This window comes from Brachionichthys hirsutus, chromosome 2 (assembly GCF_040956055.1).
Source record: "Brachionichthys hirsutus isolate HB-005 chromosome 2, CSIRO-AGI_Bhir_v1, whole genome shotgun sequence".
Classification (NCBI taxonomy): Eukaryota; Metazoa; Chordata; class Actinopteri; order Lophiiformes; family Brachionichthyidae; genus Brachionichthys; species Brachionichthys hirsutus.
In genome coordinates, this window is record NC_090898.1 from 5,567,026 (window position 1) to 5,584,356 (window position 17,331).

The 17,331-nt window shown below is 43.8% G+C and overlaps 4 protein-coding genes across 4 annotated transcripts; 2 read left to right on the forward strand and 2 right to left on the reverse strand.

The window, feature by feature from the left end:
• actr8 (actin related protein 8) lies at window positions 1-7,634 on the forward strand. The gene is made up of 13 exons (XM_068746989.1): window positions 1-208; window positions 1,109-1,279; window positions 1,375-1,485; window positions 1,609-1,713; window positions 1,800-1,973; window positions 2,148-2,241; window positions 2,323-2,455; window positions 2,601-2,754; window positions 2,856-2,951; window positions 5,909-6,049; window positions 6,129-6,423; window positions 6,619-6,782; window positions 7,311-7,634. The coding sequence occupies exons 1-13, from the start codon at window positions 98-100 to the stop codon at window positions 7,452-7,454; spliced, it is 1,893 nt and encodes a 630-aa protein (XP_068603090.1). The 5' UTR covers window positions 1-97; the 3' UTR covers window positions 7,455-7,634.
• A 151-nt stretch (window positions 7,635-7,785) lies between these two features.
• On the reverse strand, window positions 7,786-10,093 carry selenok (selenoprotein K). Its single transcript, XM_068747001.1, has 5 exons — window positions 10,028-10,093; window positions 9,516-9,606; window positions 8,967-9,041; window positions 8,590-8,682; window positions 7,786-8,422 (listed from the first exon to the last, which is right to left on the reverse strand). Exons 1-4 carry the CDS (start codon window positions 10,044-10,046, stop codon window positions 8,595-8,597), a joined length of 273 nt encoding a protein of 90 aa, XP_068603102.1. The 5' UTR covers window positions 10,047-10,093; the 3' UTR covers window positions 7,786-8,422; window positions 8,590-8,594.
• A 3,724-nt stretch (window positions 10,094-13,817) lies between these two features.
• LOC137906929 (transcription factor HES-5-like) lies at window positions 13,818-14,370 on the forward strand. Its single transcript, XM_068751231.1, has 2 exons — window positions 13,818-13,880; window positions 13,963-14,370. The coding sequence occupies exons 1-2, from the start codon at window positions 13,818-13,820 to the stop codon at window positions 14,368-14,370; spliced, it is 471 nt and encodes a 156-aa protein (XP_068607332.1).
• A 1,722-nt stretch (window positions 14,371-16,092) lies between these two features.
• Window positions 16,093-16,760, reverse strand: LOC137905791 (transcription factor HES-5-like). The gene is given in 3 exon segments (XM_068750055.1): window positions 16,093-16,488; window positions 16,598-16,706; window positions 16,708-16,760. Coding segments are annotated over 3 exon segments (558 nt in total).
• Between the last annotated feature and the right edge of the window lie 571 nt (window positions 16,761-17,331).

Consider the following 17,331-nt stretch of genomic DNA (forward strand, 5'->3'; position numbering starts at 1 on the left):
CGCTAACGCTGCACATCTTTTTCTCGAGGCTGTGTTTTTCACGCCTTTCGCGAGCGCCGGAAGGTTTCGGAGTTTCCGTCCGGATCGCCTGGTGACGATGACTCAGGCTGATAAAGACCAAGACAGCGGGAAGGAGAAAGACAAGGAGCAGCAGCGTGGGGTGAAGCGGCCCATCGCTCCTCCGGCCGTCCCGGAGCCCCTGCAGGAGGTGAGGTTCTAGTGTGGTTGTTGGTTAAACTCCGGATTGACGAACGTTCTGCCTGGACCTCTCATGAGTTCCGATCCCTCCAATGTATCTGTGTGACATCCTGGAAATCAATTGTATTGATATTGTCATGAAAAGCAGCCTCCGGCAGGTTTTGTTTTTGACGGCGCTTGTTTGTTTCTTAGCAGGATTGCGGAAAAACTGCTGGATGGATCTTGATGGAGAAAAAAAAATCTGAAGATGTGTCTTTGTCTAATTTATATCCCAATAAAGTTTGAGAGCGATCCGGATACATTTACTTATAATGGAGGCTTAAAAAAAGAAAGAAATCATAGCTTGTAAAATATGCATTAAATTCACTCACCAAAAACCACAGTCATAAAGGGGGCCGATATGCTCTATCATGAAAAATGTCTTCTGGATCTGATCCAGAATGGAAAAATTATTACATTTTAACGTTTAAAACCTCATTTAAGGATTCAAAAATCAGTAAAAAATACACATCAACTCCGATTTACTTTTACTTTTCATGGTTGGTGTATAAAGATACCAACAATTTAGAACATTTTGATGATGATCCAGATCACCATGTGGACGGTGTAAACCTAATTAGGGGGGGATTGAGCTGCTTGGCGGAGGTCTGCGCTCTACGGGTGCTTTTCTAGATTTTATCGGTATTTGACTTTTGATTGCGATATGCATGCATTCTGTTATTGTGATTTGTAAAGGACTTTTGGAACTGGAACTGATCAACTTAATCGTAGAAGTCTGTTTGCCTGTAGATTAAGTTTATCGGCCTGCACAGAACCCCAAGTTCAACGCCATCCAACACCTGACTTTATCACTCTTCTCCTTTGTTGATCATCTCTCTCTCTTTACCTGTGCCATGTTCCTCTCTTACAGCAAATACAGAGCAATTTCGTCGTTGTCATCCACCCTGGTTCGAGGACGCTGCACATTGGCAGAGCGACGGACACTCTTCCAGTGACGATCCCACATGTGATAGCGCGGAGGCACAAGCAGAGCGGACAACCCAGATATGAGGATGCCTGGCTGTTGAGAGACGGTCTAAATGTGCGAATGACTGGCTCTACCTTCAAATCCAGGCGTTCATGCTTTGCCTCCACTATAGTTTGGTTCATTCTGCATTGTGTTTTTGTGTCCAACAGAAACCAGAGAGCAATGAACAGAGGCAGAATGGACTGAAAATGGTTGACCAGGCCATCTGGTCCAAAAAGATGTCAAACGGAGTGCGTCGGACTCCTGTGTCTGCTGAACAGGTGAGTATTACGAAACAAAACCAGGAAGCAGGATTGACCCGAGTCCAGTTTGGTGTGCAGAAATGTATGAAATGGCCTGTTTTCTGTGTGTGTGTGTGTGTGTGTGTGTGTGTGTGTGTTCAGGCCAGAGCCTATAACTGTCAGATCCGTCCAGCTGTACTAGACGGCAGCTCCAGAGTGAAGTGGACCAACACTGCCCACCATCCTCCTCATCTTGTGGGAGATGAGGTCACTGATAACTGCAGCATCTAAAACCGGCTTTTGTATTTCCAAACGTTGTATAAGATTTAAACCATTTAATCTGGTTTTTGCAGGCTCTTTATGTGAATCCGTCCGACTGTTACAACATTCACTGGCCCATGGTCAGAGGTCAACTCAATGTGCATGCTGGCCCAGGAGGTTCGCTGAGCGCCGTCCTCGCCGACCTGGAGACAATCTGGGGCAACATCTTTCAAAAGCAACTGGATATTCCCCTCAAAGACTTGAAGGTGGGGGGGGTCGAAGCATTTTGGGAGTGAAGCGAGGGAGAAAATGATTCAGCTCCGGCAGTTTAAATGATCTTAAAGCAAAGGGTGTGGTAATAAAGAGAGTTAGCTAAGTTGCACTGCGTAAATCGGCAGCTTCCGCGTGTAAACACTTTGTGTTTGTGACCTTTATTCCAGTATTACAGATGCATCCTTTTGGTTCCTGACATCAACAACAGGCAGCACATCAAGGAGGTTGTCAACATGCTGCTGGTTAATATGGGCTTCTCAGGTATAGCAGTAAGGGTTAGCAACCCATCGGGTCTGTCACTGTTTAGTCTATGACCTTGTGTGTGTGTGTGTGTGCTTCCAGCAATCATTGTGCACCAGGAGTCGGTGTGCGCTACGTTCGGCAGTGGGTTGAGCAGCGCTTGTGTCGTGGACGTTGGAGACCAAAAGACCGGTCTTTGCTGTGTGGAGGACGGAGTCTCCCACCGGAACTCCAGGTGGGCCGAAGATCCGCTTTAATGTTTAACTATTCGTTTATTCATCCGGGCTACGAACGAAAAGCACGATCTGTGTGACGACAGTGAATGTATGGTAGAGAAACGGTGAGCGTTACGCAGCATGGTCTCTCTGTGCGTCTTCCAGGCTGTGTCTGGGATACGGCGGCTCAGATGTTACCCGGACTTTCTTCTGGCTCATGCAGAGAGCGGGTTTTCCCTACAGAGACTGTCAGCTGTCCGGCAGACTTGACTGTCAGCTGCTCCAACACCTGAAAGAGACCTTCTGTCATCTCGACCAAGTGTGTGTGGGGCCGTTCTTCACTCAAGCGTTCGCACGTCTACAGTCTCTCAGAAATTAATATTGAGATTAATCAACCCTGCCTTCACTTAATGCCGACAGGACATATCAGGACTACAAGATCACGAATTCCAGACACGATTCCCAGAAGCCCCAGCTCTTCTCTATCAAGTTCGACTCGGCGATGAGAAATTGAAGGTACAGTAATACCTCGAGAGACGGAGTATAATTCCTTGCTGGACTGAGCTCGTATCTCGATTAAATGTTAAATGAAAACAATTTAAGTCTAAAACACTCAAATCAACGCTAATAACAATGTTTTTAATTGCTATATAAACACACACACATTAAATGATATACAGTATTACTGGAATATAAAATGTGGTTTTTAAAATTAGTTTTACCTTCGAGGCGGACAATGGGGGGGCAGTACGTAGACTTTATAATAATTATAAACGTATTAATTAATTAATTATACACTTGCATAAACCTAACTGGACTTAGTCTCATTTTTTAAAGTTTTTATTCTTGTTTCTTTTTAATGGTTTTTCACTTGTCTTAGCTTTTTTCTCGCGTCACTTTCTCTTTCGCTTCCCGAAGTCCTTTTGAACAAAGAAACTGTCCGAGGTGCTTTCGTCCTGCCTCCCTTTCAAAATGTTGCGGAAGTAAGTCAGGCAAGTGTCGTTAAAAAGAGCCGAAGCACGGCCAGCAGACATTTTATCAGGGTGTTTCTTCTCGATAAAAGCCGAGACATCCTGCCACTTCGCCAACACTTCCCGAATCTCCCCTGAAGAAATAACTTCCTCCGCCTCGATCTCCTCCTCGCTGCTGATTGGTTGCAACTCCTCCAAATGTTGCATCATCTGCAGCTCCAGCAACTCCTCGGTCGTGAGTTCCTCTTGACGCGCCTCGAAAAGCTCGTTGACGTCTACCTCATCGACCTCCAGCCCCATGGACCTCCCCAGAGACACGATCTCTTCCAGCACGGCGGCCTCGGGCTGCGGGTCGGACCCCTCGGAGCCGCTTTCCGCTACAGAGGCAGGCCACAAGTTCCCCCATGCTGAATTTAAAGCTCTTTGCGTTACACCCTGCCACGCGTCGTCGATAACTTTCAGGCAATTAACGATGCTGTAATGGTCCTGCCAGAATTCATGAAGGGTGAGGTTGGTGTTATCCATAACCTCAAAGCACTTTTTGAACAAATGCCTGGTGTAGAGCTTCTTAAAGTGCTCGATGACCTGCTGCTCCATGGGCTGGAGGAGTCGGGCGGCATTGGGGGGCAGATGGAGGACCTGAATGAACTTGAATTCGTCGTGAATGTCATCTTCAAGACTTGGGGGGTGGCTGGGGGCATCGTCGAGGATGAGAAGGCATTTCAATGGCAGGCGTTTCTCCAGCAGATATGTTTTCACTGCGGGACCGAAGACCAGATTGACCCACTCGGTAAAGAACTGCCCGGTCACCCACGCCTTGGCGTTGGCTCGCCACATCACTGGGAGCTTCTCTTTCAGGATCTTGTGGCTCTTGAAGGCTCGTGGGTTCTCTGCGTGGTACACCAGCAGCGGAGTGACCTTCAAGTCGCCGCTGGCGTTGGCGCATAAGGCGAGAGTCAGTCTATCCTTCATGCGCGTATAGCCCACAAGCTGCTCCTCGACCTTTACGAAAGTCCTCCGCGGCATCTCCTTCCAGAAAAGTCCCGTCTCGTCGCAGTTGAAGACTTGCTGCGGCGCGTAACCCTCCGCGGCGATCAGCGCAGCGAAGCGTCTGACGTACTCCTCCGCAGCTTTTACGCACGAGCAGCTCGCAGCTCTCCCGTTCCGCGCCAGCGAGCGGATGCCCGTGCGCCTTTTGAAGTTGTCAAACCACCCGCGACTGGCTTTGAACGGCTCCGCGGGGGCCGAAGATGCCCCCCCTCCCTCCGCGGCTTCCCTCCGCTTCAAGTCCTCGTAGATGCCGCTGGCCTTCTCGCAGATGATCGTCTCGGTCACCCGAGCGCCCGCCATCCGCTTCTCCTCGATCCACAGCAGCAGCAGCCTCTCCATCGCGTCGTTGGTGTTCGTCCGCAGCCTGGACAGGATCGTTATGCCCTGGGAAGGCTTCGTGCTCTTGATGGCGTCCTTCTGTTTGAGGATCGTGCATATCGTCGATGTGCTCCGCGCGTACTGGCGTGCCAGATCGCTGACGCGGACGCCACGGTCATGGTGATCGATAATTTCATGCTTCATCTCCATCGTCATCATGCGCTTTTTCTTCTGGCTGCCATCCTTGCCGCTCGCCTTCTTTGGACCCATCATTTGTGATGGAGAAGATTCATAAATGCAGCGTAAATAACGTAAACACACAACACGACCGACGCGGTTCCGTCATATAAACCAGTCCTGAAGAAACACAAGACTGAACGAAGATTGGTTCCGGTTTGGTCGGCGGATTCGACGCAGCGCCTTCAGGACTGTTAGAGCTGCACAGATTGGGATTGTGTGTGTGTGTGTGTGTGTGTGTGTGTGCTTACGTTACATTCTGGGATGAACCTGTTATTCCTTAGGAAGTCTGTGATGTTTTTTTTTCTTTTACAAATAGTAAGCCTTGAGTCTCCAAAGCCGTAAAAACTTCCATAAACAGAAACATCTGTTTCCACCAGGGAGCTCTGTTTCAGTACCAAGAGGTGAGGAGGGAACTTAAGGTGTCCAGAGCCAGGACAGAGGACAAAACCGAGAGCGTATTGAGCTCGGGGAACTCCCACCCAGCCTGGCAGGGAGCTAAATCTACGAGGGGAATACAATCATGGTGACAATAAGACCGACCTTCTATTGGCTCTAACGAACTGAAGTCCAACAAGAGCTCTTGAGTCAGGCTGTGGATAAACTCAACCCATTTCAGTTTGCCTGGAGGGGTGGCTGACGCCTTCGTGCCCAAAGTGCTTTATAATTACGCCTCACATTCACCCATTCGCACTCGGGAGGACGACTGCAGCCGTGTGGACAGTCAGAGCCAGGATTCAAACGGCTGAGCCACAGCCTCCGCTACTTACTTTAAATACAAGAATGATAAAAAAAAATTGGGATTAACACTATTTGCATTCTAAAATGCCTTTTTTTCCACGGCTCTATTTGTGATACCCTTCCTGATTCTCCCATGTATATATTCTCATGCTCTAGGCACCCATGGGTCTTTTCTACCCGACCACATTTGGCATTGTAGGACAGAAGATGACATCACTTCAGTACCGTTCCCAAGGCGACTCAGAGGATCCTCATGATGAGCACTACCTGCTGGCCACACAGAGCAAACAGGATCAGGTATCAGACGCTCTCATAGCGATATGTACACGCATAGACCTTTGCAGTGGTCAATTCTAATGTGTCTGTTTTTCATTAGACCTCTAAATCGTCTGCTGACCGGAAGGCTGTTTCCAGACCATGCGGCGGTTTGGATGGTGAAATGAGTGGGCAGGGGGGTGTCGGGGAGCTTTCTGACCTGCCCAGGGGCTGTGGAGGAGCAATGAAGGGGGAGTTTGAGCTTGGACCTGCCCAAGCAGAGTGCCAAATGGGAGCGGGAGAGGTTGAGGAACCGGTGTCTGCTCACCTCTCAAGGAAGACTGCAATCATGAGCCAGTTTGAAAGCAAAGCACTGGGCCTGGACAAGGCCATCCTGCACAGCATCGACTGCTGTGGTAAGCAAGAACAAGTGTGGAGGGACGAAAGGACCAAGTAGGCAGAGAATGCAGGGAAAGATGAAGTTAAACAAGTTCATTTAGATAAAGATAAAGTTGGGTATGGTGATGAATGGAAACGGTGACCAAAAACTATATTAAGGAAATTAAAAAGCATCCTATTTTAATTGCAATTCTCCTTTTCTTTTTTGTCAGCATCAGACGAAACCAAACGCAAAATGTACAGCTCCATCCTGGTGGTGGGAGGAGGGCTCATGTTTCACGGTGCTCAGGAGTTCCTGCTTCACCGCATCATCAACAAGATGCCGCCCTCATTCAGAAGGCTGGTAGACAATGTGGAAGTCATCACAAGGCCAAAGGTATGGAATATTTTATATGGTCACGGATCTGCACTGCCCTGAAGTAGGTTGGAGGCCTGGCTTTATATCCCAATCCAACATAAAATGACCAGGGACTAGTCAACAGTATGTCTGGATCTAATAAGGTTTATTTTGGATCTTATCTGGCTAACAAGCATCACCAACCTACACACACCTCAAATTCTGAGATTATTGCTTTTGATCATTTGAATTTTATATAAATTTTACTTGATGTGGATTTCAGATTTTTCAGGCAAGGCAATAATTTTGATAAGTAAACTTGCAAAAAATTCATTATTTCTTGTAGGTATGCATTAAGAAACTATTATAAGTAGGCTATATCCATCTAAAACAATATGCACTACCCAAGACTTACCAAATGCAAAAGACACAAAAATATATTGGTTTTACCGTTTTCAAGGTTATGCCATCGTTTATTTGAAGGCTGGGCGTTAGTAAGATGAGTGCTACACAGTGTATTGCATACTGTATACACATAACTCCTCTAATGTACTATTTATGCTTCAGGATATGGACCCCCGGCTGATATCCTGGAAGGGGGGAGCAGTGCTGGCATGTCTGGACACCACACAGGAAATGTGGATCCACCAAAGGGAGTGGCAGCGCTTCGGAGTCCGGATGCTTCGTGAGAGAGCTGCCTATGTCTGGTGAACAGGAACAACAGCCCACTTGGACTAAAGCATGCGTCTGCACAGAGAGTGCTGTGTGAGCAACAGAGGATGCATTCAGACACGGTACTACATGGAATCAAGAGCATACATGATTAAATAAAAATGAATCCTCCTGTCAATCCAGTGTTGTCTATTCATAATGCGAGAGAAGATCACCAGTGTTCCTTTTACTGTAAAGACAATGTGGAAAATAATCTCAATCTGGTTGGTTTGGTTACGGTCAGAGGTGGTTTGCTTGTTAGCATTCTGTAAATAACATGGTTTATCGTTTATGTAAGTTATGATCTGTATAAATAAATTCTTTGACCGTGTGAAACACAAATGAATTTAATTTGAATAAACAAAATCCAACTATCTAGGAATTCTAATATTGCATATAAACATACAACCCAAATATCTCATTACAAATCTTGCCAATGCGTTATCAAGTTGAACATGCATTAATCAACTGCTGCATTAGAGGTAAAAAGGAAAAGAATGACACATGCCTCCACCTGTCATCATCGTTACAGTATATCAAAGACAAAAAAACATCTCTTTAAAATCTGCTTTTCATCTTTTCTGACAACAGTGATAAAAAGGAAGTCAAGTCTGGCATTTAATTTGTCAATAATATTCATCTTTATGTTCCGCTCAACACAACGTGACAAGCTTATATATAAACAGATGAAGGATAAACAATACTAACAATTACTTGAGGGAGATCATAAGAGACATATCTTGGAAACTGGTGTGAATAGGGGCAGTAGAGGGGCAGGAAGTGGTGTGGGTAGCTGCTACATCAGCCATTCTGGCCCCTACAGGTAGGAATTCCCAGAAAGGCATCAAGAACTGCTCATGGCAGTAGCAGCTGATGAAGAGGGGCCTCAGCACTGTGATGTCACCATCATTCTCAGAAAACGCACACGGTGCCAAGCCCACGCCTACACTGGCTGTGTAGGCGTTTACCTGCAAAGGACAAATTAATTAAGAGCTACACAAGTGAAGAAATGCTGTCCTCACATGTCCAGATATGTAAAAAAAAAAAGGTTTATATCTCAGAAACATTGACATTTTGAGTTTTCTTCTTTTTTTAATGATTAAAGGCAGAGGGGGAATCAAACACGTTTGCTCACCTTCCTCATCCTCCACCCATTGGTGGAGCACTGGGACCCCCCCCATGGGATATTCCTCCCATCCGCCTTCTGCCACCAGGAGGACCTGGCGGACTGTGAAAGAGACGAGGGAACAATGGTATAAAATATGTCTAAAGAAATTAGGGAAACATTAACTTAAATGTTCTGGCTTCATCAGATAATACAAGTGTGAAAAACGGGGAAACATAAAGAATCACCGTGTGTAACATTATATCCTAACTATAAAGTCAGCCACTTTAGATTAGATTAAAATGTTTAAATAAGCTTTTAGGAGCCAGTGGATACATGCCCCCCGAATTTTAACTGGAAACCCTGTTCCAAATAAAATCATTAGATTTGTGGTGCATGCAACTTACCCTCTGCCATCATAGAAGCCCGATGAACCACTGTGTCCATTCTTTGTCATGTGTGGGTGAACCAATGTCCTAAAACTGGCAGAGGACAAAAGCCAAACTGAATGGCAATGATGGTGTTAACAGAAACATACGTTTCTCAACGCTTTGGTTTCTGACTAAATAACTCCAAAACAAAATGACATATCCTTCTCCCTCAGCTTCTATCTCTCATCTTTAATTTTAGCATGCTTGCACGGTGGCACCTTACATTAAGACGGTAAATTATCATACTTGCAAAACCTCTGCATATGAACTGTGTCATTGCGACGATATTAGGATGCTGAGGTTAGCAATCATCTCAAAAGGAATAATATATCAGATATAATTAAAATCCAAGATTTTGGCTCATCCCAGACCAGAAAATGAAACGAGTTAGAGCAGCATTATGGAATCAGTAAAATTAACAAAACAAAATAATAGAATCCTCTCAATTTGTTTTTATTAATACACATCCATTCTAGTTAATAATATGGCTACTTGGTTTCCTTGTTTCACGGATAAGTGGCTTACAACAGGCCGATGACCTCGACTGCTTCCCAGAAGAGGTCCACCAGAAAGGACAGTCGCCATGGTGACTGGCTTCTGCTGTCCAGGACCTGGCCTAAAATAAACAAAGATCTTGGGTGAGACCATAGGGTTGAAATTAACATGAATGGTAAGTGTGTGGGTCTGCAGCCGAACCCTGCTGGCAAAGGAGAAGAAAATACTGGATAAGTCGCAAATATATATAATATATATCTCTTTGAAAAAAAGAAACCCGGATACACATGATAACAACATATAAGATAAACAGAGAGGGCCGTAACTTATCATAAAAATTATAATAATAACCTCATCTGATATACCTCGAGCTAAGCTATCTGACATGCTAGCTAGCCAAATTAAGACAAACGCTGTATTAACATTACAGATTCCTGTTAAACTTCAAATGACACTGATCAACAGAGAAACGTATTAAACGAAAACTACATATCCACTCTAAAAACTAAACTCCTGCTAAATGCAGAGGAGAAACCACTCACCGTTGGACACGTACACCATCTTTTACGAAGCGACACACGGTTCAGGTTTGTTGTTATTATTAGCGCCTCACTTCCGGATCCGGTATGGCTGCGTCATGACCGGACGCAGACGCGCAGCCGCAAAAATATTAATATAATAACTATAAAAATGAAGCTTAACGCAATCATGTGTCACATTGAGTGCTTCATATGTGAAGAAAATATTTCAATCATTAATCTTGACGAGCACGATATACATGCATTACTGTACATTAATATAAACTAACCGACTGCATGTAATTATAATGAGCATACTGTCTAATAACGGAAGCTAACAAAAAATCACAATCTCATGAACATGTTCTTAAAGCATCAAAGAAATTAGTAATTAAATAATAATTATAATAGATATTATCACAATCTGTTTTTTATGATCAAATTTATTGGCACAAAACAGGAGATTCAAGACAGGGGATATCTTTGGAAGGATATGTTTCTTATAACATGTGTTTGTAATATATATTCATATAAGATGTCCTTATTAAATAAAGATTCTATATTATCATTATTAAAACCATCTGTCTCGGAGTCACAGTCCATCTGCTCTTATACTTTACCCAAGAGGCCACAGGAAACTGCAGATAGGACCACAAACGTGTTGCTTCCACTGCCTGCCCTGCCCTGCCATCGGTCAATAATCAACCGAGATATTGAGGAACACATTTTGAAGCTCCATTGACTGCAATGGTAGCAACCATTTCCAAGTAATCCAGAATCCTGCAGGATCTCTTCTGGATCATCATCAAAATGTAATAATCTTTTCCTGGTAACATTCCCAACATTTCTTTAAACTTTCATCATGATCTGTCTGTAACTTTTGTAACTGATAAACGCCAGCATAAACAGAACCTCCTTGGCGAAGGTAAAATAAAAAATACAAGCGTACAGTAGTTATTCCCAGCTGTTATGTGTGGGGTTGGCCGATAGGTGGTGCTGAACACACACATATTGTGTACTGAGTTCGGGCCTAAATCGCTAAAGCGTCTTCTTGAAATGGTTGTTGTGCCAAACATGGAACACGTGACTCAAAATGATGCTGTTTGTTTTGTCCTCTATACGGTGACTCATCAATATTAAATCAGAATTGTGTCAGATTAAACAAAACAACAACAACCAGTCTATACATCCCTTGATTCTCTTTATTTCTGTATATGTTTTCCCCTCGGATCCTACATGCCAGCAGCGTCTGAATGGGCTCCCAGGAACAGTGAGCCGCGTCTGAACAGGACTGTCCTGCTGCTAGCCTTAGATGGCCGTCTCTCCATCATGCTCTTCTGTCTGGCCATCTGTCTCCTCCTGACCTCCAGTGCTGCAGTAATCCTCCTGTTCAACTGGAACACACCAGCGGCCCAGTCCGCCAGCGCCCACACCGGCCACTCTGACTGCTGCTGCCATGAGCTCTTTGTGCCATTTTGGCGGCCATCTCCTCTGGCCTGCATCCTGAAGCAGCCTCTATTCAGCTTCATTTTTACTGTGAGCGTAGCGTCACTGTGAGCTCGCTCCAGATTGTCTGTATTTTTAAATTTGCATTTTTGGCCTACTTATCATAGACAAGTGGGCCAAAACACGGGTCAGAGGTCCCCATTTTTATTTTGTCTGTGGGCATCTTGGTCCTCCGTGTAGCCCACGGGCCTCCCCAGCCCTCTGAGGATCTTTAAGATGGATAGCATTTGTCAATTTGTTATCTACCCCGTCAGCAGAGACCACTTCACCCTGTCACACACGCGCTTGCCACACTTGTCATCGTCCTGGCGTTCTTCGGGGCGACCGGTACTTCCAGTCCTGAGGCCCCAGATGAACATTTCCAGAACAGCATTCAAATGTATCCAATGAGCAAAGAGTGAAGATGGATATTAGTTGAAGTATGATTAAGTGATCTGATTAAATTAAATGCTTTATAATTTAGTAATGATCTAATTTTAAAAAATGAAATAAAAGAGTAGCTCAATATAGAGACTAGAAAAAGTAAGAATAAAATTAGGTAAGAAATGGCTCTATTGGCATTTTGTGCAAAAGGGAAGCAACATACTGTATGAGGTAGAAGAAAACAAAGAATAATCTATATTGTATTAATCTATAATGGTAGAATCAGTTTTACATGATTTGTATTCTTTAATTCATACTACTGGTGCAATTTAGAAAAATGCAACTAATTAGAATGCTCATCTAGATTGAGGAAAATAAATGAAGCATTAGTTTGCAGGCAAATTACATGACGTGGCACTAAAGACATTGAGTCTATTCTCAGCAGTCCCTGTAATTCATGACATTGTGACATCGTCTTAACAGGGACACGAGTACCGTGATTAAAATCAGATTATCACCATCAGCCAGATCGTGTTAGCCAGCGATGGCTGTCTGTTGCAGAATGTTGTGATTATGATGGTGAGACAGCTGATGTTTAAAAGCGTGACAATGTATTTGATACGTAACCTCGCCCGAGGTAATGTTTCCTGTTTGTAAAGGTTAGCTTTACGTCAACAAACAAGTCATGAGATAAAAATTACCCAAAAAATGGTTAGAAATACAGAATGATGCAACATCCCAATGCCTATCAAAGAAAAGCACAGTTGGCCTGTCCTGTGTCTGCGAGTGACACACACACACACACGCACACACACACACAGATTACGTCTAATGAAAAGCCTTTTGTGGCTGGGAGGTCAGCGCTATTGACCAGTAGATGTGTGAGTAGAGTCCAAGCGTGGTTTTCCCACAGCCTCTCCGTCCACTCAGGGCTTAATACCTTCAGTCAACAATAGAAGTGTGCCATGGGTGAACAAGCAGGAGCCTTATTGTCAGTACACTAAAGAAGCAAGGTGCTGGGGGGGGGGGGGGGGGGGTTATTTGATCAACTGCTGCATTTCCAAAATGTAATATTCACCATTACACAGTATTTCAAATGTGTATTTTATCTGGATGTCAGAATACTTAGCCAGGATTTTATGTTTGTTTTTTTTATTATTAAATTAAATGAAATTTTACTTCATGGGCCTACAATTGGGAAATTTAATACCGTCTACAACACAAACCATAATTGTCAATAAATACATAAACATGTTAGCCTAGATATCTCCTGCTACCAGAGGGAGTCGGCCGACTCTAGTCAATTTATTACACTTAATTGTTCCATATTCAACAAATCACAGTTTACATGCCGTCAGGGATTTCCCTCTCAAAGTTCAACCTTGCATTAAACTGGCAGGTTTGCCAAATAGGTTTTTTATTTATTTGTTTTATTTACTTATTTTTATTCTGTAAAACTCTACTTGTTATTTAAGTCCTCAAATAAAATGTCTGGCAAATTGTATTCAATTATTAGACCATGAATAAGATCTGTAAACATTTTAAGCGACTGTCTCATTTCTCCACTAGTGACTGCATACGTATATCATTACAGGACAACGCTCAATACCTTTCCCCCCCGAATGCTACCGATTCATTAGATCCTGATTAACCATTCCCCGGAGGAGATCCCGGCTCTGTTCCCCAGTGTGACTGGACTGTGAGATAAGCAGCAGCCGCCCTAGGAGAGCGACAACACATCATTCCCAGTCTGATTTACATCAGGGGGATCATTTTATCTCTACTTGTCAGCCTGTGATTGCTTCACCTCTGAGTTTTTATGTGCATTCCATTCTACCAAACCCCGACCCTGCTCGAGTCACGTTGTTTTTGATATGCTAATCGCGATCCATAAAAAGAAGAGCATCTCCTCCAAAGGGCTCAGTGTCATCCAGAGGAAAACTGCATGGCTCCCCACTGCCCCAACTCCTCCTCTGCTCAGCAGCGGATCTCAAAGAGAGACATCAGAGTAAGTGCTGCAGGAGATCATTAGTCCCCAAATTTACTGCTGTGTTTCAGTCATCAACTCATTTATCGCTCTTCTTTTCAAGCTAAGGAAACCTGTTGTGGAGAAAATGCGCAGAGATCGCATCAACAGCTGCATCAAACAGCTCAAGATCATTTTGGAGAAGGAGTTCCACCAGCAGGAGCCCAACTCCAAGCTGGAGAAAGCCGACATCCTGGAGATGACCGTGAGCTTCCTGAGACAGCAGCTGCAGCCGGGTCTCTGCCACAGCGATTCCAGCCGAGACTACTCTCCCTGCTGGAGGGATTCTGTGCACTTCCTGTCTGCAGGATCAAACGCAGAGATCCCTGTCACTCCTCTGCAGGGCACCCAGCAGCAGGAGCAGGAGAAAAAGCCCCAGTCCAGCTCCAGCTCCTCCCCAGTCTGCTCCACCCTCAAGGCCACCGCTCTGCAGGACAGCAGCAGCGGAGGGCCTGTGTGGAGGCCCTGGTAGAGAAACAGACACCTGAGGGGAGACGCACTCTCCTCAGTGTGTAGTAAATATATCTGCAGCCTGCTCAGTCCTGCTGTTGCTGTTTTTATTTTGTGTTTCATCATATTGATGAGAAGATGAGTGGAAGAGGTTCTTCCCTTTAACTTCAATTTTAATAGTAACACAAAATCCTCCTGCATGCCAACCAGTGAGGTTAGTCCCGGTGTTTTGTTCCTCCGTGTAAGTACAAATATATATATTGTGTGTTTTTAAACTATTCTGATGTTAAACATCTGTGCTTGAAAATAAATTGCTTTACCAAATGTGTCCGCTTTCAATTACGTGCCTTTACTAAAGGAGTGAGTATTTGGCAAATGCCAAGGAATCAGCTTACATCGTCGGTTGTTGTACATGCTGTCTATGACATGTGTTGGAAATAGGACTGTAAAAACAACTGTAAAAATGCCAATGGTTTATTTTCTTTAAAATAAATGTTTGCTTTTCTTTAATGTTGAATGTGAAACTGTTCTAAGGATATTGTGGCTGTGTAGTGAAGGTGTGAGTGTCTAGTATGAGGTGACGTTTTCTTCTTCTACGTTCCTTGACTTTTTGTCCAGGTGAGGTGACGGTGGGGTCTGTTAATTCAAGACCACACAGCTCATTGTGTCTAAATGTTTATTATTTTAGTTTAAAAGTCAATTAAATACTGCATCGTTTCTAATGGAGTGTGTAATGATGTCATTTAAGTCCCATTACAACACTTACCTTTTAGTATTTCTCCCAGTCTCAGTCTCCCAGATGTTCATATGACCAATAGCAAACACAATGCACTCTTTCATGCAATAATTTTACGGACAGAAAAAATATGTTGTTCCTTCGAGGCAAAGATAATGATCAACAAAAAATAGATAAACATGGCAAACCTTCAGGGGTGTAGCATCAGTTCACTAAATCATTATGATCTGCTTGTTTTTGGTTGTTGTTTTTCCATTGGTGCCTGAGTTGTTTTTTTTATTTCATAACATTAAGAAAATATGAATAAAGTTATTTTTTTTAAAAGGTGTAAAAATAGTCTAATTAAAGCACCACCATAGAAAATCTTTAAACAGAGGATTATGACAATGATCTATCTAAAAGAGGTGGTTGCATTATAAAGAGACATTCTTTTAAAATTCTCAAGAAGAAATAATCATTAAAGATTTCATTAAATAAAAAAGTAAAAACAGATGTTTTTTTCAATGATTGTATCTCTTTATTGTTAATTGTCATACAAATGTTAGAAATGTCTTTTAAGAGGCAAACTGTGATGGGAAAACAGCGACATCACACATTCACACACAGTATCCTTCATCATCATCATCATCATCACCATTCTACGTAAAGATTTGGCATAGATAAAAGGCAAGAGAAATATTCTCAACAGCAGCTGTCAGTACAACACAGTATAGCAGATATACTGTAACATCAAGCAATCAAAGATAAACTCCACTGGAGTAAACATCTCACAAGATATCATATAAAAAAAATATCATCAACCAGTTTCAAACACAATGGAAATGAAAAGTAAATAGATTCAACTCAAAATCAATACAGGACAATCTTCAAATAAGTCAGAGGCTTTGCTTTTACAACTTGTCCATCAATGTGATGAGACAATAAGGAAAACCCACAATGACTGAGCAGGCTGGAAATATAATTCCTACGCAGTGAGGAGAGTGCGTCTCCCCTCAGGTGTCTGTTTCTCTACCAGGGCCTCCACACAGGCCCTCCGCTGCTGCTGTCATGCAGAGCGGTGGCCTTGAGGGTGGAGCAGACTGGGGAGGATTCAGGGTTCTGCTTCTGCTCCTGCTGCTGGGTGCCCTGCAGAGGAGTGACAGGGATCTCTGCGTTTGATCCTGCAGACAGGAAGTGCACAGAATCCCTCCAGCAGGGAGAGTAGTCTCGGCTGGAATCGCTGTGGCAGAGACCCGGCTGCAGCTGCTGTCTCAGGAAGCTCACGGTCATCTCCAGGATGTCGGCTTTCTCCAGCTTGGAGTTGGGCTCCTGCTGGTGGAACTCCTTCTCCAGAATGATCTTGAGCTGTTCGATGCAGCTGTTGATGCGATCTCTGCGCATTTTCTCCACAACAGGTTTCCTCAGCTGGAAAAGAAGATTTAAAAAAAAAATGAATTCAGGCCTCAAATTAAGCCATGAAGGGAGAACATTTGTTAACACAGATGCAGAAACGTTGAAATCTCTTTTTACTTACTCTGATATGTTCTCTCTCTGAGACTCTAACGTGCTGCACAGAGGCGTAGTTGGAGCAAGGCGCCATGTCTAAGCAGATCAAATGAGCAGCTTCTTCTGGAGGGCAGTGTGGATCTGATGTCTCTGGAGGTGCTGCTCCTCATTTTATACTGAGACATTAGCATAACAAAGCCATGTGGCTCAGGCAGGGCTGGGGTTCCCACACTCTGACCAGTGGGACTCCCGGCACAACAATGGAGGCATGTCAATAACCCACAGAGCATTTATCTGTGTGAGGCGTGCTTCCCAAGATAAGCAACAGGTAATTAACACGTTATCGGAGTATTTATTATGCCCAGAATCACAGTTGGAGTTTAGAGAGATAAAATAAAGAAGTGTGATTCACACAAAATTGTGTATCTTTAAAAAAAAATGGGGGGAACTAATACTATTCCATTACAGAAATAAAGTGATATCAGCTGAAAGCTTTCATTTTCTCTTCAGACAAAGCCTCCTTTCCCCAAAACGTTTTTGGTTTAACGTGCAGGAGGGTTGGGAAATGCTGCTTCTTTTAGTCACAGATTTATTACGGTCTAAAAAAGGGAATGGAAATCTAAGAACGTGCTTAAAGTGAAAGGCAGGAGAGACATCAATGTCTGATATCAATCATTGCGCACCTTCTTAATCAGGTGTGGAAAAAGGGACCGCGGTGGCCTGAAGAGAGACACGCGTATCAGAAGCGCGTCCCTGGTGTCA

Coding starts and splice junctions, on each gene's coding strand:
- actr8 (XM_068746989.1), top strand. CDS start 98: ATGACTCAGGCTGATAAAGACCAAGACAGCGGGAAGGAGAAAGACAAG. Junction 1,280..1,374: donor TGTTGAGAGACGGTCTAAAT/GTGCGAATGACT, acceptor TGTGTCCAACAG/AAACCAGAGAGCAATGAACA. Junction 1,714..1,799: donor CTCATCTTGTGGGAGATGAG/GTCACTGATAAC, acceptor TGGTTTTTGCAG/GCTCTTTATGTGAATCCGTC.
- selenok (XM_068747001.1), bottom strand. Junction 9,042..9,515: donor GTCGAGGTCATCGGCCTGTT/GTAAGCCACTTA, acceptor GTCCTCTGCCAG/TTTTAGGACATTGGTTCACC. Junction 8,683..8,966: donor GGCTTCTATGATGGCAGAGG/GTAAGTTGCATG, acceptor TCTCTTTCACAG/TCCGCCAGGTCCTCCTGGTG.
- LOC137906929 (XM_068751231.1), top strand. CDS start 13,818: ATGGCTCCCCACTGCCCCAACTCCTCCTCTGCTCAGCAGCGGATCTCA. Junction 13,881..13,962: donor TCTCAAAGAGAGACATCAGA/GTAAGTGCTGCA, acceptor CTTCTTTTCAAG/CTAAGGAAACCTGTTGTGGA.